The sequence below is a fragment of the Megalobrama amblycephala genome, linkage group LG24, assembly GCF_018812025.1.
Source record: "Megalobrama amblycephala isolate DHTTF-2021 linkage group LG24, ASM1881202v1, whole genome shotgun sequence".
NCBI lineage: Eukaryota > Metazoa > Chordata > Actinopteri > Cypriniformes > Xenocyprididae > Megalobrama > Megalobrama amblycephala.
This window is the reverse complement of record NC_063067.1, coordinates 1548431-1574589: the sequence shown is the minus strand read 5'-3', so window position 1 is coordinate 1574589 and position 26159 is coordinate 1548431. Positions and strand designations below refer to the sequence as shown.

The following is a 26159-nucleotide window of genomic DNA, read 5'->3' as shown; positions in this document are numbered from 1 at the left end:
TCAAATCATTATCAATTATTTTATTTATTAATTTCAGATCTCACATAGTCATGTCTAATTAATCAATCAGTTGAATTTACCAGGAGACGTTGTCTTGTCCAAGCCTGAATTAAAATGTTAAAATACACAACAAAAGGTGCCTTATTAGAGAAGTCATTTTCAATCAAGTTCAACATGTAACATCAAAGTAATTAACTAATTGTGATCTATATGTTCTATCTGTGTGTGTTGGGTTGTTAGACTACACAATCGGAGTTCATCAAATTAAAAAGTACTAGCAATTAAAATTTAGAGTGAGATAAGAAAGATTAAAGCTTGTAATGCTGTGTTTGGCATCCTCAGTCTCTCATCGGCCATGTTTGAGGCGTGATCTCCGTCATGTCAAACTCTCGGATGGCAAATGTCACGTCACGCCATTTCCTGAAGTAAAACTGCTGGCGAGTTTCGCAATTCTGCACCACGAAACTCTCGATCTTTAACAGCGGCAGATCCTGGAGTCACATGACAACAAGAATACATCCGTTAATGATCAAATACTTCAGGTAATAATCAGAATCAGTGTTAAAGTGTTAGTACTAAAGTAACTAAAACTTAATAAAAACTATACTGACATGTTACAAAAATTACTAAAACTTTAAAATGGGAATGAAAACAGAACAAATCTATAAAATAGCACTGCTCCAAATGTCTTGCTCAGAGGGTGAAAGAGTTGAATGTCACCTGGATCGCGAGGTAAGAGGCGATGAGGCCCCAGTCGCGTTTGCACTCGGCACAGAGCATCTTCTCTTTCTTACTGAAGCCTTGGAAGGTTTTTGGGTTCTTATGAGGAACAGTTATACAGCGTTCAAACATGGAGCGATCCAGAGCGATGTGATGAGACTCCTGTCGGAAAGAGAGAATGAGAAGGATGAAAGAGACAAACAAACAAAAAGATGGACACATCCTTAGTAATAGGTGGGGACACAAAACAGCTTTGATGGCTCTGAAAAGTGGCTAACACCTCTGACATAAAACATTTACTATAAAATATTTCCTCATGAGATTTTAAGTTAAAAATCATGTGACGACATGCAGGTAAGTTTTAGTTTTAATTTTTCATTTAAAAACGATTATTGATATAAAAATTATATTGATAGTGATTATTTTGTCATATATTGCAATTTGAACTGCAGTATGATAATAAAAAAGTATTGTTTTTATATTATTATCCCCCGGCTTCACAGAAGAGGCTTAAGCTAGTCCTAGACTAAAATGCATGTTTGAGACATTTCAACTTGTTCTGACAGATCTTAAAATATGTCAGAGCCATTGTTTTGTCTCAAGATGCACACCAGTAATGTTTTTTTCTAGTGTACATTTATAAAAGCTACTTAAATGCCCGAATTGAACTAAAACTTAATCCTGGTTTAGGCTATGCCCTGTCTGTGAAACTAGGCCTATTATATTTAATGCTAATTATTAACTAGATAGTAAAGTTTGTAGACAAAATTATATGTTTTTGGCTTGAGAAAGCCAAGCCAGGAAGTAGTTTAAAAAGCTTGAGCTTGAAGTATGAAGGTTTTAAGTTTTTTTTAGATAAGTAGTTTAAAAAACTTGACGTTTGAAGGTTTTTTAAGATAAGTAGTTTTAAAAGCTTTAAGTTTTTAAGTATTTTAAAGAGAAGTAGTTTATAAATCTTGAAGTTTTTAAGTATTTTTAATATAAGTTGTTTAATAAGGTTGAAGTTTGAAGATTAAGTTTTTTTTAGATAAGTAGTTTTAAGTTTAAGTATTTTAAAGATAAGTAGTTCAAAAAGCTTGAAGTTTTTAATTTTTTTTTTTTTAAGATACGCAGTTTAAAAAGCTTGACATTTTAAAGTTTTAAAGTTTAAAGATTTTTTTTAGATAAGTATTTTTAAAAGCTTTAAGTTTTTAAGTATTTTAAAGAGTAGTTTAAAAATGTTGAAGTTTTTAAGTATTTTTAATATAAGTTGTTTTTTGTTTTTTTAAATAAGTAGTTTAAAAATGTTGAAGTTTTTAAGTTTTTTTTTTTTTTTTTAAATAAGTAGTTTAAAAATCCTTCAAGTTTGAAGGTTAAGTTTTATTTAGATAAGTAGTTTTAATAGCTTAAAGTTTTTAAGTATTTTTAAGTAGTTTAAAAATATTAAGTAGTTTTAAAATATTACAAGTTTTTAGGTATTTTTAAGTTTGAAGTTTGAAGGCTTTTAAGTTTTTTTTAGATAAGTAGTTAAAAAAGCCTGAGATTTAAAGGTTTTAAGTATTTTATTTTATTATTTTTAACTTTATAAAAATTGAAGACAGAAATATGTCTGTTGTAATGATACAACTGTACTTTACCTGCTTCACTCCTGCACTGCATTTGATAAACACACACATAACGATTTCACAATTATTTAAATTAATTGTGCAGCCCTATGTATTTATTTAATTTTTATCATTTATTTCATTATTAAGGTCATACCTGCACGACTCTGAGGTCGTCACTAAAGCAAGCAAACTTCTTGCACTTGCCGCAGAGGAGCTGGTAGCTGCCGCGTGTTTTGGGTTTTTCGGGACTGGCGCTGACGTGATCCCTCCGGGCTTTATCTTCTCTCTGCAACACATCCACCTGAACACACACACACACACGTTCGACGTCATGCAGAAGAGACGCACTAATGTTTAAAACATGCAGTGAAAGTGCCGAACCTTGTTACTGAGTTCAGCGGGGTGGCTCTGCAGTTGGACGATGGCCTCCTCCACGATTTTCTCCTTAATCATGTTTATGCGCTCCTTCTCAATGCATTCCTTACTACTGGAGATCAGGAAACACCGGCTGCCCTGCGCACGACCGCGACCTACACACACACATGTATGTGGTGAATCAGTGTATTTGTGTTTATACAGTATGTGTGTGAAAGAGTGTACATGTTTGTTACCTCGAACTTGCACCATCTTCACCACGTTACCCACATATTCATACATCAGAACCAGGTTGCACTGTGGGATATCGATACCTTCATCAGCGACTGATGTGGCGATGAGTATCTTACTCTGATCCGAGTTCTGATCTGTGCTCTTAAAAGAGTCCAAAACCCCCTTCTTACTGGTCAGCGTCATTACTGCAGCACAACAACACAAACACACACAACACATGTGATCAAAACATGTGACACAAATGAAAACTATTCTATCATGTGTGAATTACTGTCTAATCTCTCTAATATGATTTTTACATAGTTTTGCATTACTGTAATGACAACTGTCATGAAAATAATGCCATATTATTGTCAACTAAAACTGATACCATAATACACATTTTTATTACTTAAAATAAACATTAACTGAAAAAAAAAGAAAAAAAAAAAAAAAGTAAATTAACATTTAAAAAACATTATCAAAATACTATTAACTATTAATACTGTTAAAAATACTATAACTATTAATACTATTAAATATACTATTAACTACAATTAAAATTAAATTTAAATTTAAAAATGAAATCTACTTAATATAAAAAACATTTATAAAAATTGAGATTTTGATGTAAATACAAATTTCTAATAAAGCATAAAAAAGGTTTCTAGGTTCTAATTATTATTAGAAATTATTGAGGAGCTTGAAAAAGAAGGTTTTGAATAAAATTCAATATGGCGGAGAGTAAGTATGGCAGAATATGGCAAATTTGCCATTATCGTAGGACTCGGCATAAGGCAACAAATCTAATGTGGTAAGTTAAATGACAATATGTTGAATTTTTCATATGTTATAAGCATTTTCATAAATTTCATTATATCTCTTGACCACTAGGGGGCGCTGACCTAAAACTTTACAGGTCCTCTCAGAACATGGCCTCGATGAATCATACCGAGTTTCGTAACGATACATTCATGTGTTCGTAAAACAGCATTTTACGACAAAATTCAAAATGGCCGACACCCAAAATGGCCGACCAAGGACTCTTAAGGAGACCATCCTCATGATTTTATAAGCAAAAATAGCCATTTTTCCTATCTCGGCACCAGTAGGTGGCGCTGCGACAATACTGTGCATGTACCCTCAAGTCATGCCTGTAACGACATATACCAAGTTTGGTGTCAATACACCAAATCATTACGAAGATACAGCATCAAATCCATTTTTGCATGCTCGCCGTCAAATTCGTTGATGCGCTAAATCTTTTAATAACTTTTCGCCTGGAGTTTAAGTAGATGCGATATACCAAATTTCATGCAAACTGGAGAAACGCCATAGGAGGAGTTTCAAAAAAGTAGTTTTTTCGGAAAATTCAAAATTTTCATGACGGAAATGACATCATACAGATGCATCAAATCAGCATGAGCCATGGAATTTTGTTTGTAGGACTTACGCGTCAAAACTTATGAGCATAAACATGATGAATCTTTGGACTGTTGGTGGCGCTAGAGGGTTTGAGGTAGAAACACCAAATTTGCTACGATAACATTTCAGACTGTCCTCTATCTGTGTGCCAAATTTCATAACATTTTATCATCGGTTCTATGGGCTGCCATAGACTCAAGTGGGGAATAATAATATTAATATTAGGGGTCAAGCCCCGATTGTACAACTGTAAGGTTACAATTAGGGCTGGGTAAAAAATATCGATTTTAATCGATTCTCATTTTTATGAACCAATATGGATTCTTAAATCCCAAGAATCGATTAGTCTAGTCTGTTTTCAGTTGATGAATGAGCAGCGCCTCCCATCCAATAAATCGCAATAATCTTTGTGCTTTGTTACTTTTGATATGAAGCAAAGTCTCAGATTTCAAATGACGTCCATCTTATTATGAGATTCAAAAAATAAATACCGTTTTGGCGCTGTTTAATGTGGCGTGACAGATCGCTTTAGCGCCTCAGTTAAAGTGAAGCATGTGATCATCCTCTCCTCCGCTTTAATACCAGTTACAGCGAAATAAACATGAACATCTGAAGGTATGTTAAAATATACAGTACAACTTACTGAAATCCGTATCATGTCTCGTGTAATCGCTCAATCAGTGCTTCAAACAGCTTGTAAACAATGTCACGTAACGTCACATTTACCTCAGAAAAACATATTCAGTCACCAAGTTAATTTTAACCTTTAAATATTATTATAGTAGTACCAACTGACTCCCATGTGTAGTTTTTTTCCTCTAGAAAATTTGGCATATACTGTAACTGATCCAAAATAGTCGATATCAAATCGAAACGAAATGAAAGCATGTGAATAGAAATCAAATAGAATCGTGAAAATTGTGAATTGAATAGTAATATTCATTCTTAATTTCTTCAATTACACCATCTGGTTTTAATTTATATATATATAAGTTGCTTCTTTGTCAAGATTCCAGCTTTAAAACTTTAGTTTTATTATATATATATCTGTCTGTAAAACTAAATTCAAGTACTAAAGCTAAAGCCATTTTATGATCATGACACACATAAATCCAGTGAATGCAGTGATTGTGTTTAATTTCCCACCTGAGCCGGTAAAGTTGGATTTTCGTCCTTTTCCTATCAGAACTCCAGGCTTCAGGAACTTCAGGGAATCGGTGTCATCAATCCATTTCTTCATGGCCTTATATATGTGTAAACACACGTGTATTAGATATCATATTTGAAGAACGTGCAGGAGTCTCATCACTGAGCTCAGACTCACGTCAGCGAGGGCACGTGTCTTAACGAACAGGACGGTGCGCGTCTCTTCATTGTTGTGATACTCTTCCTCCAGGATGAACTTCAGCTCCTCTAGTTTAGGGTTCTGCTGCCCCTCGGTGGCCAAATGTAGCAACTGCGGCCGCTGACCTGGATCAGAGAAACACACAGACTCCCTGAAGTGGCTGATGTTCCTCCTAATCGTCTGTTTTACACACTAGGCTTCTGCCACAGGAAGCTGAAGTCAAAAGTAATGTACTGCTGATAAAGCAGACGTAAATAAGTTCTTTACTGTCGTAGAGCGCAGTGAGTTTCCTCTCAGTCTCATCGTAGCCGGCGTTTCGGACCTGCTCAAAAAACCCGTCCAGATAATCGAGAGCATCTTTAGTGCGGGCGTCCTCATTAATGATCAGAGCATCGTTATATTTCTGAAGGAGGATAAGAGAACATCATCAGATTCTGATCACTTAAATTGAGCTGACTATCTATCTATCTATCTATCTATCTATCTATCTATCTATCTATCTATCTATCTATCTATCTATCTATCTATCCATCCGTCTGTCTCACCCGCAGGTGTTCGGTGTAGTTGTAGAGTTCTCTGCAGATTCGTCTCTCCTCGTCGGTGTCCTTCATCTGTATGACTCTGCAGCTCTTCTGAACTGAGACGATCCACTGCTCATATTTCTGAGAGCCGTACTCGCGGTTCTGGATGTTTGACAGGCTCTCTGAAGCACAGAGACACATGTTTGTGTGAGTTAGAGTGTTTATTAGTCTCTCTCACAGCATGTTTACGGAGGGAAGGAGCACGTACCGATGTTGAAGGCCCTCTGCGCCAGCTGCTCGATGTTACTCATGATGTTTTTGATTATTCTGATGAAGGGGTCATACGTGTGCTTGGGAACCTCAAAAAATTCTGACAAGCACAGGCATGATTAATAATACTGTAATATTGTATGTGTGTGTGTTTCTGCATGTGAATCCTTACCTTTCTCAGGTGTGTGCACGTACGTCTTGAGCTCATCCAGTTGTGTCTTAACCGTGGTGATGACCCTGGTGTCCAGGTTGGCACAGAGCTGTAAGATATTGTTCTCCGCCTCCGGCCTGTTCTTGAATGAACCGATGCCAACCGACGCCGTCAGGCCCACAATCTGAGACAGGTGTGATTAACATTAGAATAGAATATAACAGAACATGATAGAATAGACAAATAAAGTCAAATAAAATAAAAAATAAAACAGGATAGGATAGAATAGACTGCAATAGATTGGCCTTCTATCCACCAATAAAATAAAATAAAATAAAATAAAATAAAATAAAATAAAATAGACTGCAATAGATTGGCCTACTACCCATTAATAAAATAAAATAAAATAGATAAGATAGAATTGACTGCAATGGCCTACTATCCACCAATAGAATAAAATAAAATAAAATAAAATAAAATAAAATAAAATAAAATAAAACAAAATAAAATAATAAAATAAAATGTATAGGATAGAATAGACTGCAATAGATTGGCCTTCTATCCACCAATAAAATAAAATAAAATAAATATAAAATAAAATAAAATAAAATAAAATAAAATAAAATAAAAATAGATAAGATAGAATAGACTGCAATAGATTGGCCTACTACCCAATAATAAAATAAAATAAAATAAAATAAAATAAAATAAAATAAAATAGATAAGATAAGATAGAATTGACTGCAATGGCCTACTATCCACCAATAGAATAAAATAAAATAAAATAATAAAATAAAATGTATAGGATAGAATAGACTGCAATAGATTGGCCTTCTATCCACCAATAAAATAAAATAAAATAAAATATAAAATAAAATAATAAAATAAAATAAAATAAAATAAAATAAAAATAGATAAGATAGAATAGACTGCAATAGATTGGCCTTCTATCCACCAATAAAATAAAATAAAATAGATAAGATAGAATTGACTGCAATGGCCTACTATCCACCAATAGAATAAAATAAAATAAAATAAAATAATAAAATAAAATAAAATAAAATAAAATAAAATAAAATAAGAATAGACTGCAATAGGTTGGCCTACTACCCACCAATAAAATAAAATAATAAAATAAAATGTATAGGATAGAATAGACTGCAATAGATTGGCCTTCTATCCACCAATAAAATAAAATAAAATAAAATATAAAATAAAATAAAATAGATAAGATAGAATTGACTGCAATGGCCTACTATCCACCAATAGAATAAAATAAAATAAAATAAAATATAAAATAAAATAAAATAGATAAGATAGAATAGACTGCAAGAGGTTGGCCTACTACCCATTAATAAAATAAAATAATAAAATAAAATAAAATAAAATAAAATAAAATAAAATAAAATAAAATAGATAAGATAGAATTGACTGCAATGGCCTACTATCCACCAATAGAATAAAATAAAATAAAAAATAAAATAAAATAAAATAAAATAAAATAAAATAAAATAAAATAAAATAAAATAAAATAGATAAGATAGAATTGACTGCAATGGCCTACTATCCACCAATAGAATAAAATAAAATATAAAATAAAATAAAATAAAATATAAAATAAAATAAAATAGATAAGATAGAATAGACTGCAAGAGGTTGGCCTACTACCCATTAATAAAATAAAATAAAATAAAATAAAATAAAATAAAATAAAATAAAATAAAATAAAATAAAATAAAATAGATAAGATAGAATTGACTGCAATGGCCTACTATCCACCAATAGAATAAAATAAAATAAAATAAAATAAAACAGATAGGATAGAATTGACTGCAATGACCTACTATCTACCAATAGAATAAAATAAAAACAAAAAAAACAAAACAAAACAAAACAAAACAAAACAAAACAAAACAGGATATGATATAATGCACCACAATAAATTAGCCATCTATCCACCTCTAAAATAAAATACATTTATTTATAAATAAATTTATAAATAAATAAATAAATTTAAACAAAATAAACAGGATAGGATAGAATAGATTGGCCTACTATCCACCAATAAAATAAAACAAAATAAAATAAATAAAATAAAATATAGGATAGGATAGGATAGAATGGACCACAATAAATTGGCCATCCACCTCTAAAATAAAATGCATTTAAAAAAAACTTTACCCTACAAAAAACAATTTTTTTTTTTTTTTTTTTTTAAATTGTAAATATTTTTTGTAAAATTATAAATAAATAAATAAATAAATAAAGCAATGATTGGATAATTTAGAAGAATAGACTGCAAAGGACTGGCCATCAATCCAGGGTGTTATTTATTCAGCATCTAAGTGGTTGATTGTGTGTAGAATAGAACAGAACCAATCATGTGGCACCTGTGGCAGTGAGTGTGTGCTGGAGGTGAGTTTGGTGTCCAGGTAGCGGGTCATGATGTTGTTGTATGGGTGTTTTCCAGTCGTGTTGTGACACTCGTCCAGCAGGATGAGAGACAGCACCTCCAGTGACGGCACCTCTCCGCTCTGCAGTGCGTTCACCAGGATCTGAGCCGTCATCACAACGATATCATGATTCTCTACCAGCCACTGCACGGACAGATTCATATCACCGCACATACCCGTCACCCTGCAGCACACAACACACGCTTTAGAGAGCAAGAACTGTCTGGATGTGAGCCATGAGTCATGTGTGAGTGTGTGTGAGTGTGTTTGTGTGTGTGTGAGAGGGATCGTGCCTGATGCTGGGATCGGTGCGGGAAAAGTGTTTCATGAAAAGCTTGTACTGTTGTTCATAGACGTCGACCTTAGTTGCCAAGAACACAATCTTTGCCCGTCCAGGACTCTGTTTCAGGTGGTATTCACAGATGGCCAAGGCCACAATTGTTTTTCCACATCCTGAGGAAAAGTGTAATGGATAAAAGAGGCATTTATGACAATGTGGTGAAAATGTGTTAATTGTATAAATTCAATAATGTTATATCATATAGGATATGTTGATATTTCAGATAACCCCAACTGCTTAAGAAACCTATCCTAAACCCAGCACTTTTAGAAAACTACAGACTGGTATCCCTTCTTCCATTCATTGCAAAAACACTTGAGCGAGTTGTGTTCAACCAACTGTCTACTTATCTCACACTACCAGTCTGACTTCAAAAGTGGACACTCAACTGAGACTGCCCTGCTCTTGGTTATTGAAGCTCTGAGACTGGCAAGAGCAGCTTCAAAATCATCAGTACTCATCTTGCTGGATCTGTCTGCTGCTTTTGACACAGTTAACCACCAGATCCTCCTGTCAATCCTCAAGACAAAGGTATCTTGGAGGGGTGAGGTGTCTAAGTTGCAACATCTAGCTACAGGGGTGCCTCAGGGCTTAGTCCTTGGACCACTTCTCTTCTGCATCTAGGCTCTGTCATTCAGAAACATGGCTTTTCCTAACATTGCTATGCTGATGACACACAACTCTACCTCTCATTCCAGCTGGATGATCTGACGGTAGCTACTCGGATCTAAGCCTGCCTGACTTGCTGGATGAAGGAACATCACCTTCAACTCAACTTTGCCAAGACAGAACTGCTTGTGATCCCGGCCAACCCAACACTTCATCACAACTTCTCTGTTCAGCTAGGTTCATTATCCATAACTCCTTCCAGGACAACCAGGAACCTTGGAGTTGTGATTGATAATCAGTTAAACTTCACAGACCACATTGCTACAACGGCCCGGTCCTGTAGATTTGCCTTATACAACATTAGGAAGACCAGGCCCTTCCTATCAGAGCATGCTACAGAACTCCTTGTCCAAGCTCTTGTTCTATCCAGACTGGACTATTGTTAGGCTCTCTTGGCAGGCCTTCTAGCATGAACTGTCAAACCTCTGCAACTGATCCAGAATGTGGCAACAGGACTCGTTTTTAACAAGCTGAAGACAATGCACGTCGCACCTCTCCTCATAAACTTGCACTGGTTGCCAGTAGCCACTTGCATCACAGAATGACTTCTGGCTTTGCACCCCTACACCTAAACTCACTTATTCAGACTTATGTGCCCTCCAGAAGCTTGCGTTCTTCAGGTGGATCTGTCTGCTGCTTTTGACACGGTCAACCACAAGATCCTCCTGTTAATCCTCAAGACAAAGGGCATCTCAGGAACTGCACTCTAGTGGTTCAAGTCTTACCTCTCAGGTAGGTTCTTTAGGGTATCTTGGAGGGGTGAGGTGTCCAAGTCGCAACATCTAGCTACTGGGGTACCCCAGGGCTGAGTGCTTGGGCCACTTCTCTTCTGCATCTAGGTTCTGTCATTCAGAAACATGGCTTTTCCTATCACTGCTATGCTGATGACACACAACTCTACCTCTCATTTCAGTCGGATGATCTGATGGGAGCTACTCGGATCTCAGCCTGCCTGACTGGCATTTCTTGCTGGATAAAGGAACATCACCTGCTTCTTGACTAATACTGCTTGTGATCCAAAACCCAACACTTCATCACAACTACTCCATTCAGCTAGGTTCATTATACATAACTCCTTCCAGGACAGCCAGGAATCTTGGAGTTGTGATTGATGATCAGTTAAACATTACAGACCACATTTCTACAACGGCCCAGTCCTGCAGATTTGCCTTACACAACATTAGGAAGACCAGGCCCCTTTCTATCAGAGCATGCTACGGAACTCCTTGTCCAAGCTCTTGTTCTATCCAGACTGGACTATTGTTAGGCTCTCTTGGCAGGCCTTCTAGCATGAACTGTCAAACCTCTGCAACTTATCCAGAATGCAGCAACAAGACTTGTTTTTAACAAGCCGAAGACAATGCACGTCGCACCTCTCCTCATAAACTTGCACTGGTTGCCAGAATCCACTCGCAACGCAGAACGACCACTGGCTCTGCACCCCTACACCTAAACTCACTTATTCAGACTTATGTGCCCTCCAGAAGCTTGCATTCTTCAGGTGGATCTGTCTGCTGCTTTTGATACGGTCAACCACCAGATCCTCCTGTCAATCCTCAAGACGAAGGGCATCTCAGGAAATGTGCTCCAGTGGTTCAAGTCTTACCTCTCAGGTAGGTTCTTCAGGGTATCTTGGAGGGGTGAGGTATCCAAGTCGCAACATCTAGCTACTGGGGTACCTCAGGGCTCAGTGCTTGGACCACTTCTCTTATACATTTACATGTCATCACTACATCTGTCATTCAGAAACCTGGCATTTATTGCTGGATGAAGGACCATCACCTTCCACTCAACCTTGCAAAGACAGAACTGCTTGTGATCTCGGCCAACCCACTTTGCACTGGTTGCCCATAGCCACTCGCATCGCAGAATGACCTCTGGCTTTGCACCCCTATACCTAAACTCACTTATTCAGACTTATGTGCCCTCCAGAAGCTTGCGTTCTTCAGGTGAACAGCTCCTTGTGGTGCCATCCCAAAGGGGTAGAAATTCACTTTCATAGACCTTTACCTTGACTGTTCCAAGCTGGTGGAATGACCTGTCTAACTATTTTTCATCAACACTTGACCCATTAACACTTACTATTCCCTAATTCTAATTTCTAGCAAATGGTATTTTGGTATATCAGTAGCAGCAATGCTTGTGTGGATGCCGGTAGAACTTATTGGTCAGTTTAACGTGTTTTGTACATGAAAGTGTCTTTTGTTTGGTGTGACACACCTGTAGGGGCACAGATGATGGTGTTTTGCCCCTGGACAGCAGCAGCCGTCAGCTCCTTCTGATATTCCCTCAGCTTAATCTCACCTGAACGATCATGTTCCCCTGAAAAGAGGGCAAAGGTCACATTTCAGCAAACTCAAGAGCATTCAGGTGATGGTATCATGATGTCGGGCTGTGTACCTGTGAACTTGCTGGGTGTCTCTGTGGGAGTCATGTTGTTTGCGCTCATCAGCATATCTTCACTCTCAGGCTCCTCTCTGAACTCAAAACACACTGTCGTCGTGGTTTCTGTTGTCATGGCTTCCGCCTCCCCGTCCGATCCGCATCCCTTCGCAGCCGTACCACCTCCATCTGCAGGACATACATCTTCATCATCATCATAAGACAGAATGAACTGAATGAACAAATAAAAGAGTGGCTGAATATTGCAGTATTACTGGACTCCAGCAGCTCCAGTGCCTGATCGAATCTGCAGGCATCCAGCGCAATCTTCAGCACCTTAAACCAGTTGTGTTTATCTGAGCGCAGGAGACTGTCCACTAGTTTCTGACTGGCAGCTATATAACCGCGATGGCTTTCCACCTGTAACATACACATACATACAGAATGTGAGGCCAGAAACAAATGTGCATACATCACACAACCGACCGACACCACAGAAGATGAAGACTCACCGCTTTGATCTCTTCACGCTCTCTGATGTTGAGACAGTCGTTCATGTACGCGAGCAGCTCGCTGGGCTTTATGAGTTTGGTGAATGATGGTTCGATTCTCTCAAGAAGCTTCCGGTGCTCATCCAGTTCCTCTAACTCACTGAAGTTCCACTCCTTAATGGCCTTGTGCAGACCAGTATATTCTACAGCAACATACACAAACAGCGATTTCACAGCAATGCCATAGAACAACCAATTTTACTTCCTCAAAGAACCTTTCAATGATCGGTTCTTAAAAAGAAACATTTTTCCACAGATTCCACAGATTTTATGTCTATTTACATTATTTAATATTGTTGGCTATTTACACTAACTCCACCCATTTTCTGAAATTACAAAAGAAATCTGTCTGATAACAGTATCAGTGGTGTGGAGAGTAAGGCGGGTGGCATTAGATTTTGACGTGACCAAGTTCAGATCCACCTTTTACCCAACTCATTCTTCTCCCTTTTCCTATCGCATATCAACTCGGAAAAGCATTTATTTGAAATAAAAATTAAGAAAATAGTCAAAAAGTGGAAATAAGGTGCCTCACGGGTATTTAATAGTGGGTACAAGTAAAATGTCCCAATAAAGCATTTTAATACGCTGAATATGTTGTTGTTATTGCATACTGTTTTATAATGTACTACAATACAATGAGGTGCAAATAGTCTGCCACTATTTGCACAAAGTATAGTGCACTTAGTGTAAATAGCATCTATCGCTTTTTGTACTTAGTGCATCGATGCCTATAAAGAATCTTTATTTTTAAGAATGATACAGCATCTCCCATGAACTCGAGGCAATTATGAGCCCTGCATGAGAAGGACAATCTTAAACGGAGTGCATAAAACCATTATTTTACTTGCTCCTGTAATTACTGAACTCACCTGAGGCATACAGGATGTCCAGAAATTCCTGAAACCAGCCCACTTTTTCCAGATAACACATCTGGTCCAGCAGCATCTGGGCAGCTTTGGTCACAGACAAAGTCTCCTCTGTAGAGAGAATCTTTTCCACTGTCTCTGTGCCAAGTGACAGAATAGAATAGAATAGAATAGAATAGAATCATGGAATTGCTCAGCTGTTAAAATTTAAACGAAAAACTTACTAATGGTGTAGAAAAAAATCCTACTCACTACCATAGTGTGAATAAGAGTTATTATTGTTAACTAAAACTACTATAAACAATTATGTTAATTGAAATAAAGCTGAAATAAAATAAATTATAAATATTAGTTAAACTAAATGAAAATTAGAAATGTTCCCTATGAAATAAACTGAAATAAGTTTAAGTTGAAGCATAAAATTATTATTATCAAATTATTAAAATAAAATTATTAACTGGAAATGAATAAAACTGAAATAAAAATAAATGAACCATAAATAGCAATATTTAGGAAAAAGTGACAAAAGCACATAACAAAAGTATAAAAAAATAATTAACATGAAAAACATAAATATGAAAAAAAAAAAAAAAACCTTCACAATATCAATAAAACAATAATAAAACTAAAAAAACACTGGTGTGTACAATATTTATAGTATATCTTTCACATTTATTTTCTGTAGGATTCTTAAAAGAAATTACTAAAAAATAAAAATTATTATCTGTAATTTTATCTTTAATTATTAGTATCTGTAACATTTTTTATATATATATTTTTTTTTCATTTTTTTATTCAAACTGGGGTCCACAAGGGAGTGATATGTTATCCGTAGAAAAGTTTTGAGAAAATTTGTTTAAAAAATGTAAATGTATAATCTAAATTAAAAAAAATAATAAATAAAAATAATATTTTAATAATATTTTACACATTGCACATGCAATATGTCAGGGATGGGCAGTATTTATGATACATGTATTTCAAATACGTATTTCAAATACTAAATAGTATTTTGAAATTTGTATTTGATAGGGTTGATGAAAATGGCTTTGTATTTTGTATCAAAATACTTCAGTGTTTTGTATTTTTAAAATACTGTAAAAAAATTTTATGAGAAGTCTACATAATGACATCATAAAATTGCGGCCTCTGATTGGTGCGTACTCTATAGTTTGCAGAGACTTGTTGAGATCAGAACAGAAAATTGATCCATATGGAAGAAGGTGGTCAAGAAACGTGCAGGCTGCCAGCTTTCCATCAATTTTTAGCATGAATTGCTTTATTTTTTAACAGTTCATGTTAAGTTTTGGTGTTCATTTTGGTAGCCTAGGCTAAATAGTATACCAATTTACATAATGTTCTTGAAAACTATTATACCGAGCAGCAGCCCCCTATATTTATGATTAACAATCAAATGATTAATTGGTTAAAAACTTCTTATGAATGACTTGTTTGTCATTGAGTCAGTGTTGCTGATGCAAAGTAGGCCCTTCATTACCAAACACCAAGTAACTAAATTAGGATACAATTAGGAGTCATTTGCAAACATTATACTGTTGGTTACTTTAAAACTAACCTTCATCTGGGAGATCACAGGGATATGTGAATATTTGTTCTGTTAAAGCCACAAAAGATCGGCAATTCAAAACAAAGGCGGAGCTCGATGACACCTTGACTTCACGGAATCATGGGATGTATTGTCTTCACGTCTACAGCCGGTGGAAAAGAATCGGGACAGGACTCAGGCAGAAATCATGTTCATGGAGTGATTATTAACGTTACTGTAGTATGAAGCAGAGCAGGACCGAATGCTGTGAGAGCTGAATGAGGCCACTGGAGTGATTGCTAATGAGAGACGAGCGCGACACACAGCTCCACAGCAGCGGATCTGTTATTATGCCGCAGTCGCCACTTCCGCTTCTTTTGGTCATGTGCAAGTAGGGTAAAGCAGCGCTGCTTATCATATTAGATACATTTTTGTGTGTTGACAGTTGGTATAGTGCTACTCTGTGCGTTCACTCAGCGGCTACTATGAGACACTTGTTGCACACTGCAGTAAGATAGATCAATATTAGTCATGGTAAAACATGACTTAGGGCCAGATTTACTAACAGCTTGTGCCAGCGCAAACCCTCTTTTGGTGTTAAAAAACTACTGTCGGGATTTACTAAAGACACGCAGTATAAAATTAGCGCTGAAAACACGTGGACTGAGTTGTGTTTGCGGCTGACCTTATTAAAATGCATATGCATTTTTAGGAGTTTCCCTTTCAGATGCAAAATTTATGGGAGGAGAGTATTTAAATGAATCACACATTGCAATTTACTAATGTTTGCGCTCGTCAATTTACTGGTATTTACACCATTATTTAACGCCCTAAAAAAGCATGTCTGAACCCATTTTGTGACATGGCTACAATTGTTGCTGTTAGGAGGAGACACCGCAGAGAGCACGTGGAAGAAGGATTATTAATTTCTTTGAAATCCCAGAGTAAGACCTTATCCGAACATATCGTTTGCCAAGCTATGTTGGCCTATATTTACATGTCAGCAGATCACGTGCAAAACTTGCCACTCCCATCAACACATTTGTGGAATTGCGTTCTCACAGTAATTTGCCCCTTTAGTAAATCTGGCCCTTAATGTGTTAAGCAATATAACATGAGTTTTCTGTCGATGAATGTCTCCAAACAGTTGCTTCCCCGTCTAATAAAACTCATAATATACAGTACTAAAGTGTCTTTGATGTTTTCATGGTTTTTCGACAAAATAAAATGGGAAATCAAGGGTAACGATGTCATTAGGTGACACAAGGAACACGGTGTGTGTCCTGGTTAAAATTGCTTGCTTATTTCTCTGGATTTAGAATTTCTTGGAAACTTTTGGGATAATGTAAGTACACAAGTCAACAAAAAACATTGTTCTAGTGGTTTTTGAATATTTTAATCTAAAAATCCTACATATTTGTGCCTTTAACTGGTTGCATATGTCAGATTTATTGCATGACTCGGGCAGAGAAAGCTGTTGCTGTCAAACATTGTTTACTTGTTTACAACTGATGGAAGGTTTGCAAAGAAATTTCATGCTCCCTTGTAAAAGTATTTTGTAGTATTTTCAAAATACAAAAATACAGTAGCTTATTTTGATACATGGTTTGGCTGCTGTATTTTGTAGTTTATTTTGATAAATTTAAAATTAAGGTATTTTGTATTTTATTTTAAAATACATTTTGATGTATTTTTGCCCATCCCTGCAATATGTATTTGGGGGTCCTTTTTTATTATCACCGATAATTTACAATATCCCGTAGGACATAGAATATAAAAGTGTTTTTAGGATGTTAAAATCCCTGCAGCCACTTTCTGATTATTTAACACACTATAGATTATACAATACTCTATAATCAAATAATAACTGAAAGATGTTTTGACTAAGATCACAAATAGGCTATCTGCAGGTTTTAAGGAAGTGTTTACCTGCTGATATTTGTCCATTAACTCACCTTTATCAAAGTACGCCGTCATGAAGGTTTTGATAAGTGACGGTTGTAAAAACCGCGCGATATTATCGCTCAAGCGCCGCAAATTCTCCTTTTCCAGCTCGTACATCTTAGCGGCGATGCGGGACACGACTGATTATGATGAAGAACGGCAGGGTCCTGTCTGAGCCGGAGCTCACAGCTGATCCAGAAACAAAAGCGAAACTACAAACAAGGAAACGAAAGATAACTTACCGAAGCCGTCTGAAAATCTAGTGAGCTGTCTACATAGGCGTGTTACAAACGCTCGCGATGCCCAAAACTGCCATCTTGTTAGTCAGCTCACGAGGATTTAAGACACAGAACAACACTCCCTCACAAAACAACAGTCTACCTTTCCTAAGTGCTGCAAAAACCACATCGACAACAACAAAAACAAGAAAAGTAACTTTATTCAACTAAACATCCAGAAGGCCCCTTTTGTGAGGTGGCTTTTTAAATCTTCAATTAGGCGGGAAAAAAAGAAGAAAATCCATGCAGTGACGTGACCGTGAATTTCAGCGGTATTGAAATCAAAAGTGTCCCTTTTCCGAATAAATCCACAAAATCCTTAAAGGGGAATTCCCAAAATAATTTCACCTCAATCGGGCGTGTTATGGAAACATTTCTGATAATAATAATGATAATAGGGTAAAGATGTCCCTCTTAAGAACAATGTGGATTTACTTTTAAACTGTAACATATTTAGATATAAGTTTAACATGTGCAGGACAATGATGCCTCAGCAATTTGTGATTTTAGGAAATAAATGTAAACATTTGCTAATTTAGTTGTTTGAACTGTAAAATATTAGATAAAGGATAAACTTTTACAGATTTTGATGTAATTCTTGTTAATATTTATATATGTATTTTAAAGTGTCATTAATGTAAAATACTAAATAAACTATTCTATTTTGACAATTTAGTTGATAATAATTGAATAACCGATGACAGGCAAAGAGATTCATCTGAAAGGTAAAATTATTCTAGGACTATGAATATTTACTTATTTAATTGCCTGTATTTTGATTGAAGATATGTCATAATAGCAACACTATGAATGCAAATTTAAAGATTTCACTGAACTAACCTATAGGTTTTAATGAAAGCAAAGATGTCTGAAATGTTCAATGAAATACTGAATAATAACCCCATTAATTATAATAATTATTCAATTTAAAAACAACACTAGTAACATGCCACTTGGAGCTTTCTGTGCCGAATCTGGGTGAAATTATGACTTATAAAGCAATACATTTATTACTTTTAGCAATAAACAAAATATATTAATTAATTTGGCTATTTGAGGTAACAGGTTTGACAGCAACTTAGGGTGTGTTCACACTTGTAGTTCGGTTCTCTTGGTTCTTTTGGTCAGAGCAAAAAAGAAAATGATGCATTTAGTCCTGGTTCACGTAGTGTCCACACTGTTATTAACACCTTAAGATACACACACCCTCCGTCACACACACAAATTAAGATCTGCTGTGAGGAGACGCGGTTCTGTTGTGATGATGCCTATCAAAGTTCAGTACAGGCATCAGAACCGCATTCTATCAAAGTTCAGTACAGGCATCAGAACCGACTATGTCGAGAAAAAAAAGGAATGCTTAAGCATTCTGTCCTTTTTAGGGTCGCATCTTGTGACATCACGACCTGTTATTGGTTCGTTTACGTCGTTGGTCCGTGTTGAGTACATATTTCATTCGAACCACAACAGAGTTCATTAGGTCTCGGTCCACTTGTTTGGTGTGCACCAGAGTTCATTTGGAAGCGGACCGAGACCCATCTTTTCAGGGGTTTTGGTCAACTTGTTTGGTGGGCACCAGGGTTCAGATGGCAACGTTCACATTTATTCAAACGAACCGCACTAATAGAGCAAACGCACCAGAGTTAGTTTGGAAGTTGACCGAGACCCATCTTTTCAGGGGTTTCGGTCCACTTGTTTGGTGTGCACCAGGGTTTGGATGGCAACGTTCACACTTATTCAAATGAACCGCACTAACAGAGCAATAGTACCATAGTTCGTTTCAGTTGAACCAAACCTGCCAAGTGTGAACAGATGTTTAATTACATAACCGTCTCCAAAGTCTACAAAAGACTACTAATGCCTGAAACAGCAGTCAAGCTATTTAACCATTACCTGGAAGGCACAGGATTCATCGCTCTACTGTATCACATCCAACTGGTTAGAACACAACCTAAGAATCTTGATCAGGTAACTAATGTTGCAGTTTATAAAGAAAGACAAACAGATTTAGACGCTGGATTATACATCTATTAAATGCATTTATTGATTGTTTGCTGACATGATGGACAGCTACTGTAAAGAAGGCTCGTTGTGTTTTCAGTAGACATGATCAGTGAATTTTATGTCCAGGGTGTCACCATAGTCCCACATACACATAGTATACTGTGTAACAGAGGCATGGAGGCGCACGTCACCTGATCCCTGAGTTTAACAAAGACACAATTCTCCAAGTTCAGTGGGACTGAATAGCGAATGATCAACAGTGGTTCTCAACCGGTGAGTCGGGTCCAAAAAACAGATCACAGGTCTGTTAAGAAGCAGAAAATGCAACTAACCATATCAAGTACAGTTAGAATAGCTAACAAGTTTTCCTATATATTTTGGTCGTTTTGCCAAACGTCAAGCAAACAGGTTGAGAACCACTAGTCTAGATAGTAACCCCAATGCATTTGCTGCTACAAAGGTTTAGGGTGGAGGTTAAGGGAACAAGGGTTACCATCCAGACATGAGTGTTGTTGGGTTGTGGCACAGTAAGTCAGCACCAGTTTCAAGGAAGAGGATCACTGTAACTATAAACAACATGAACAATAATGGAAATGACAAAAAGCGTCTGAACGTTTCTTAAGCATCTGTTCCCAGCAGAAATCTTTAAATGAGTTTATAAAAACCTCTAGACTGGCTGATTGATTCAAATAAGCATCAAAAAGTCTTGATGTATGTCTGTTTTAGTTCTAGCTAGCAGTGTTGGTCACTGGCTCTTGCAGTCCTTCCCCATCCATGTTCTTGTTCTCCAAGTTTTCCGCAACTCCTCTCATGTCTGATTGGTCTTTTTGAGGACTAGAAGCATGTTCCTGTTGGACGGGAGAACTTGCGCAAGGACTCGGCTCCACCCCTGGTAGGAATTCCTCAAGATCTTGCAGTATAGTTTCAAGGAGCCTCGTGTCTGAAGGTGGGGCTGGTGTCATTGGGAACGGATCAGGCACAAACTCTTCATGGATACTGCCATCCATATTTCGGGAGTAGTCGGAACTACTGCGGTTGACTACGTCTACCACACAGTCATTCAGGTTTAGTGTGCGCTCAGAGGTTGGGTCAGTGCAGCCTACGGGACTCGAGGACTCGGATTGAGGATTTGAGGAGGCCAAGGTACAACTTGTGTTCTGGATCATATCTCGCCCAGGAGTCCCGTCCCTCTGCTCGACATCTGCAACGGTTTGGTCTATAACATCCATGACACGGTCCAGACAGTCAATGGTACGGTCACTGTCACTATCAATTGTGATCACTGTGGGGGAGCGGAGTTCCCTTTTCCGCTTTCGGTGCCTCCTCTTCTTCCGCTGGTGCCAATGCGGTTCGGGTGCCCTTCGTTCGTAGATGATCTCCACACTAGGAGATCGTTCCCTACTGCGCCGTCGCCGCTTTTCCTTGGTTGCGGTTCCTTCCCCGTGCTGCCGCTGGGCCGCTCGCTCCAAGTGTCGGGTTTTGTACTTGCGTTTGCCACTGGGTTTGTCCAAGCAGGACCTTTCGGAGTGTGAGTCGGCACTGCTGCTGCTGACCACCCGCTTGCGGCGTTTACGGCAGCGCTGTGACTCTCGGGGATGGTGGGAACCAAGGAACGAGTCCGAGTCGGGAGACCTGCTCCTCCTTTCCTTGGTTCTCCTCCTTCTGGAGTAGGTAGGAGACTGTGAGAGTATCTCCTGCATGGGGCACGAATGTTCTCGGCTCATGTTGTTTTGAGAGGGAGAGCATTCGCTACCGTGTGACCCAGAGATAGGGCTGCTACTCCAAATAGACACCATAGGGCTCTGGCCGGACCAACTCGGAGGTGAACGTGTTTGGACTGGTGAGCAATCTGGCGGCTTGTAGTGCCGTGATTGTCCTAAACTCTTGGCTTTCTCTTTCTCTCGCCGATGTGAGCGGTCTTTGCGTCTCCCGTGAGCTCTGAGCTCAGAGTCGTCTCGATTCTGTTGTAAATGTGAACCATCTTTGGACGGGTGACCACGGCAGGACAAGTAGTCGGCCTCTCTTTCTCTGCTGTGCGAGTGTGTCCGTTGGGGACTGCATGAGGGAGCGGGGCCTGGGGAGGAACTGGGACTAACCAGGTTCATGTGGGACTGTGAAGGGAGCTCCATTTGGGATGTCTCTGATTTTGTTACTGTGGCCGTTGTCTCCATAGGGGCCGCCTCCTGCTCCTCTTCCGACGAATCAGAGGAAAGTTGAACAAGCTCTGGGGTCCGTTCGGCCATCGGCTTCACATATCCCACAATCAGGCACTCTTCCTCTTCATTATCTTCCCCCAGTCCAGCTGACACATTGCCACTCGCCGCATGGTCAGTCATGTCAGGGTTGCTGAAAGGCAGAGCTGTGCTTGAACTTGGCTCTGCCCCCTCATCCAGTGATTGGCTAGAAGAGGGAAAGATGGTTGAATAAGAGGGACCAGGTGTCTCGTCATCCCACGCTGACTGACTCAGCAAACTTTCCGTTCCACTTGCAGTGGCAATGGATGCAAGGCGTTCCTGGACAGCAGAGGGATTTTCTGTCACATTGTCCTCACTGTCATTATCATCATCCTGTGAGAAAAGATAATGACAACAATTAAGACTGAACCTCATACACTTGCATAAACAGAACCAAAACTCCCATAATGCCCTCCTGCTGTTCACTGACATTATCTGCTTACAATAAACAGAAACAGTGTCACAACACTTCATAGGGAGCATTTTCAAGAGAATGGTAACCTAAATTATGGTTTGCTTCTTACACACAGCTATCATATGACTTACGTAGAGATATATAGACATATTCAACAACAATGCAAAATAAGGACTTATATAGTGATGGTCGATTTGAAAACACTGCTTCAGGAAGCTTCGGAGTGTTATGATTCTTCTGTGTCGAATCATGATTCGGATCGTGTGTCAAACCGCCAAACTGCTGAAATCACGTGACTTTGGCGCTCCGAACAGCAGATTCGATACACTGATTCATAACGCTCCGAAGCTTCCTGAAGCAGTGTTTTGAAATCGGCCATCACTAAATAAGTCGTTATTTTGTTTTTTTGGCGCACCAAAAATATTCTCTCGGCTTTATAATATTAATATTGAACCACTGTACTCACATGAACTGATTTAAATATGTTTTTAGTACATTAATGGATCTTGAGAGAGGAAATGTCATTGCTCCCTATGCAGGCCTCACTGAGCCATCGGATTTCATCAAAAATATCTTAATTTGCATTCCGAAGATTAACGAAGGTCTTACGGGTGTAAAACGGCATGAGGGTGAGTAATAAATGACAGAATTTTAATTTTTGGGTGTACTAACCCTTTAACAAAGTATTATTTAATTTATTACTTCTAAACAGATTTATATGTAAGTGTTCATGTGTGAATGTGTCAGTCAACACTAAATCTAATGTTTCCCAGAAAACACTGATGTTTGTATGTCTCACCTCAGAGATGGCGATAACAGAAAGGTCCGAGCTGCTGCCCTCCTCGTAGCTGGGAGCGGGACAGTCGTAAATGGCCTGCTGGTCATACGCCTCCATGTTGAGCGTCGAGCGGGCGAAACTCACCAGCTCGTGCAGGAAGTGATCGGTGCGCGCCAGCAGGAAGGGGCGGAGCTCGTCACGGATGGCCGAGTCCTCCATGTCGTAGTTCATGATGCGCGAGATGATGATGTTCTGCACGATGTTCACCAGCGATCCGTGCGAACCGTACAACACCGTGAGCTCGCGCTGTAGCCAAGGCAAAAGTCGGCGCAAACATCCGGGATTTTGTCGTAAGAACGACGCCGAAATGTCCCTCTGCCTGCCGACGTCTCTTGTGTTGCGCACACGTACGCCAGTCCTGTAAAGCGCACGTCGAAACGCTACAACATCCTGTTCCCGCAAGCGCCGCAGGCTCCGCCCCTCGCCCCGCCCTCGTCTGCGCGCCGTCAGTCGCAGCACCATCTGGTGCATTTCCTGGTTCCCCGTTAGCGCCGCCGCATCTGAGAGACCGTCAAACATAACGTCGTCCTCCAGCGGAGGGGAAGAGGAAGGGGCAGGCTGTTGCACTCTTTGGCTCCGCCTCTCTCTGCCTCGGAGGACTCGGGGGCGGAGCACGCGCTCGGGCGCATTGCCAGCGGCGGCGTTCACAGCCAATCCATTCTCCACCGGCGGCAGCACAAACTCCTTAAAGTCGGTTTCCCCTTTGACGGAGTGGAATATGGAGTGGAACGGCTGCTTGCAGAGCGGACACTCCGCTTTGTTTTTGGACCACTCGTGGATGCAGCGGAAACAGAACTGGTGCAGGCAGCGGTCCAGCGACGCCACGTTATTGAAGCCGTCGAGGCAGATGGGGCATTTGGAATCTGGCGACGCATTGGCTAATAAACGCTGGGAAGATTTGGCAACGCTGTCTCTCTTCCTCACACGCAACTTCATCTTAGTGGGCGCCATCATCTACGGCACACACAAAACATCATACATGAATATAGATGCTTCCTATATTACATTTTATCCAATGCAACTTATAATGAGGCACATTGCAAGAAATTACATTTACAATCTGTGTCAACTCACCAAAAATTTTTCTGGTGAAAGCCAAAATATTAAATGCCATAGATGATGTCTGAAGAATAAATAATGTTGAAACTGAACCACAGCCTTAAAAATAACAAGGATATCATATTTACATGCTATTATATATATATATATATATATATATATATATATATACTAACAGTGAAAAATTTGGAAACATTAATATTTTAATGTTTTTGAACGAAGTCTCTTATGCTCATTAAGGCTGCATTTATTTCATTATAAATGCAGAAAAAAACAATATTATTGTGAAATATTAAAATTATGGTTTTCTATTTTAATATACTTTAAAATATAATTTATTCCTGTGATCAAAGCTGAATTTTCAGCATCATTACTCCAGTCTTCAGTGTCACATGATCCTTCAGAAATCATTCTAATATGATGATTTATTATCAATGTTGGAAACAGTTGTGCTGCTTAATATTATTTTATAACCTGTGATACTTTTTCAGGATTCTTTGATGAATAAAAAGTTAAAAAATATCAGCATTTATTTAAAATAGAAATCTTTTGTAACAATATACACTACTGTTCAAAAGTTTGGGGTCAGTAATTTTTCTTTCTTTCTTTTTTTTGAAAGAAATTAATACTTTTATTAGGCACGGATGTGTTAAATTGATAAAAAAAGTGATCATAAAGATTTATATTGTTAGAAAAGATTTATATTTTGAATAAATGTTGTTCTTTTTAACCTTTTATTCACCAATGAATCCTGAAAATAGTATCACAAGTTCCAAAAAAAAAAAAAAAATATTAAGCAGCACAACGGTTTCCAACATTGATAATAACCGAGTATCAAATCATCATATTAGAATGATTTCTGAAGGATCATGTGACACTGAAGACTGGAGTAATGATGCTGAAAATTCATCTTTGCATCACTTAAATAAATTATATTTTAAAGTATATTAAAATAGAAAACCATACATTTAAATTGTAATAATATTTCACTATATTATTGTTTTTTTCTGTATTTATTATGAAATAACTGCAGCCTTAATGAGCATAAGAGACTTCGTTCAAAAACATTAAAAATAGTAATGTTTCCAAACTTTTGACTGATAGAGTACATATATATATATATATATATATATATATATATATACACATATACATACACACAATATCATGTAAATACAAAGCTATATGAATATGGTACACATCAAAACACCACGGTATCTCCATCTAAAACACCACATAGTAGCTTCACAATGCTTTTTAATGGTTAATGTGGCATTTAGAGTTTAACTAATTTACATAAATACAATAATAAAACTATAATTTAAATTAAGATGATTCAAATTGAGTAATAAAGCCATTCTTGTGTCCCTGAAGACAGTGACATCACCGAACACATTAAACACTGAGAGTGACATTAAAAATGTGACATTTTTCAAAAATAAGCAGTTAAATTGCTGTCTTTTCATCGAGGATCACTGAACATCTCCCTCTTGCCTTCAAGGCAGCGATTACAAAACACCTTTGTCGATAACAGACGGATAAACAAATGAAATCCGACCAAAAATCAAACAAATTATGAAACACATTCTCACCTGATCATCACCTCCTCATCACAAAACCGCGAAAACACCGTAAATAATCCGACCCGCATGCGCGCGCGCCCGTAAACACATCTATATCACATTAGCGTCATATCCGTGATGATGAAAACGCAAAATTAAAGAAAATGTACATAAAAAAACCGATGGAAGTGAAGGAGTTTCGCACTGCTGTTGAGAAACAGAACACACAGCAGAGCGTCTCTTCCGGCAGACGTCACGAGCACGCGCGCCACTAACGGACTGGAGCGGTACTGCACCTGCAGCGCGAAACACGTGACCGGACTCGCTTTGTTTGTTTGTTTCTTTCAAATATATAAACTAGATTTATTACTAAATTTAAATTTATTATTATTTTTTTATTATTAAATAA

At 37.8% G+C, this 26159-nt stretch overlaps 1 protein-coding gene across 5 annotated transcripts; it reads right to left on the bottom strand.

Annotated features, from left to right (window-relative positions):
* Positions 1–26024, bottom strand: LOC125259772 (antiviral innate immune response receptor RIG-I-like). 5 transcript variants are annotated; one of them, XM_048177694.1, is made up of 20 exons: positions 25781–26018; positions 17372–17572; positions 13874–14008; positions 12963–13144; positions 12726–12870; positions 12469–12654; positions 12289–12390; positions 9353–9512; positions 8997–9243; positions 6628–6790; positions 6454–6555; positions 6210–6367; positions 5932–6067; positions 5644–5789; positions 5466–5562; positions 2918–3100; positions 2688–2836; positions 2461–2607; positions 721–882; positions 1–491 (listed from the first exon to the last, which is right to left on the bottom strand). In XM_048177694.1, exons 2-20 carry the CDS (start codon positions 17475–17477, stop codon positions 339–341), a joined length of 2859 nt encoding a protein of 952 aa, XP_048033651.1. In that variant the 5' UTR covers positions 17478–17572; positions 25781–26018; the 3' UTR covers positions 1–338. The 5 variants fall into 5 exon arrangements, with proteins under 5 accessions (XP_048033651.1, XP_048033653.1, XP_048033652.1 ...); XM_048177696.1 differs by having other exon boundaries at positions 12469–12639; XM_048177695.1 differs by lacking the exon at positions 25781–26018 and adding an exon at positions 17742–17964.
* Positions 26025–26159: the final 135 nt, after the last annotated feature.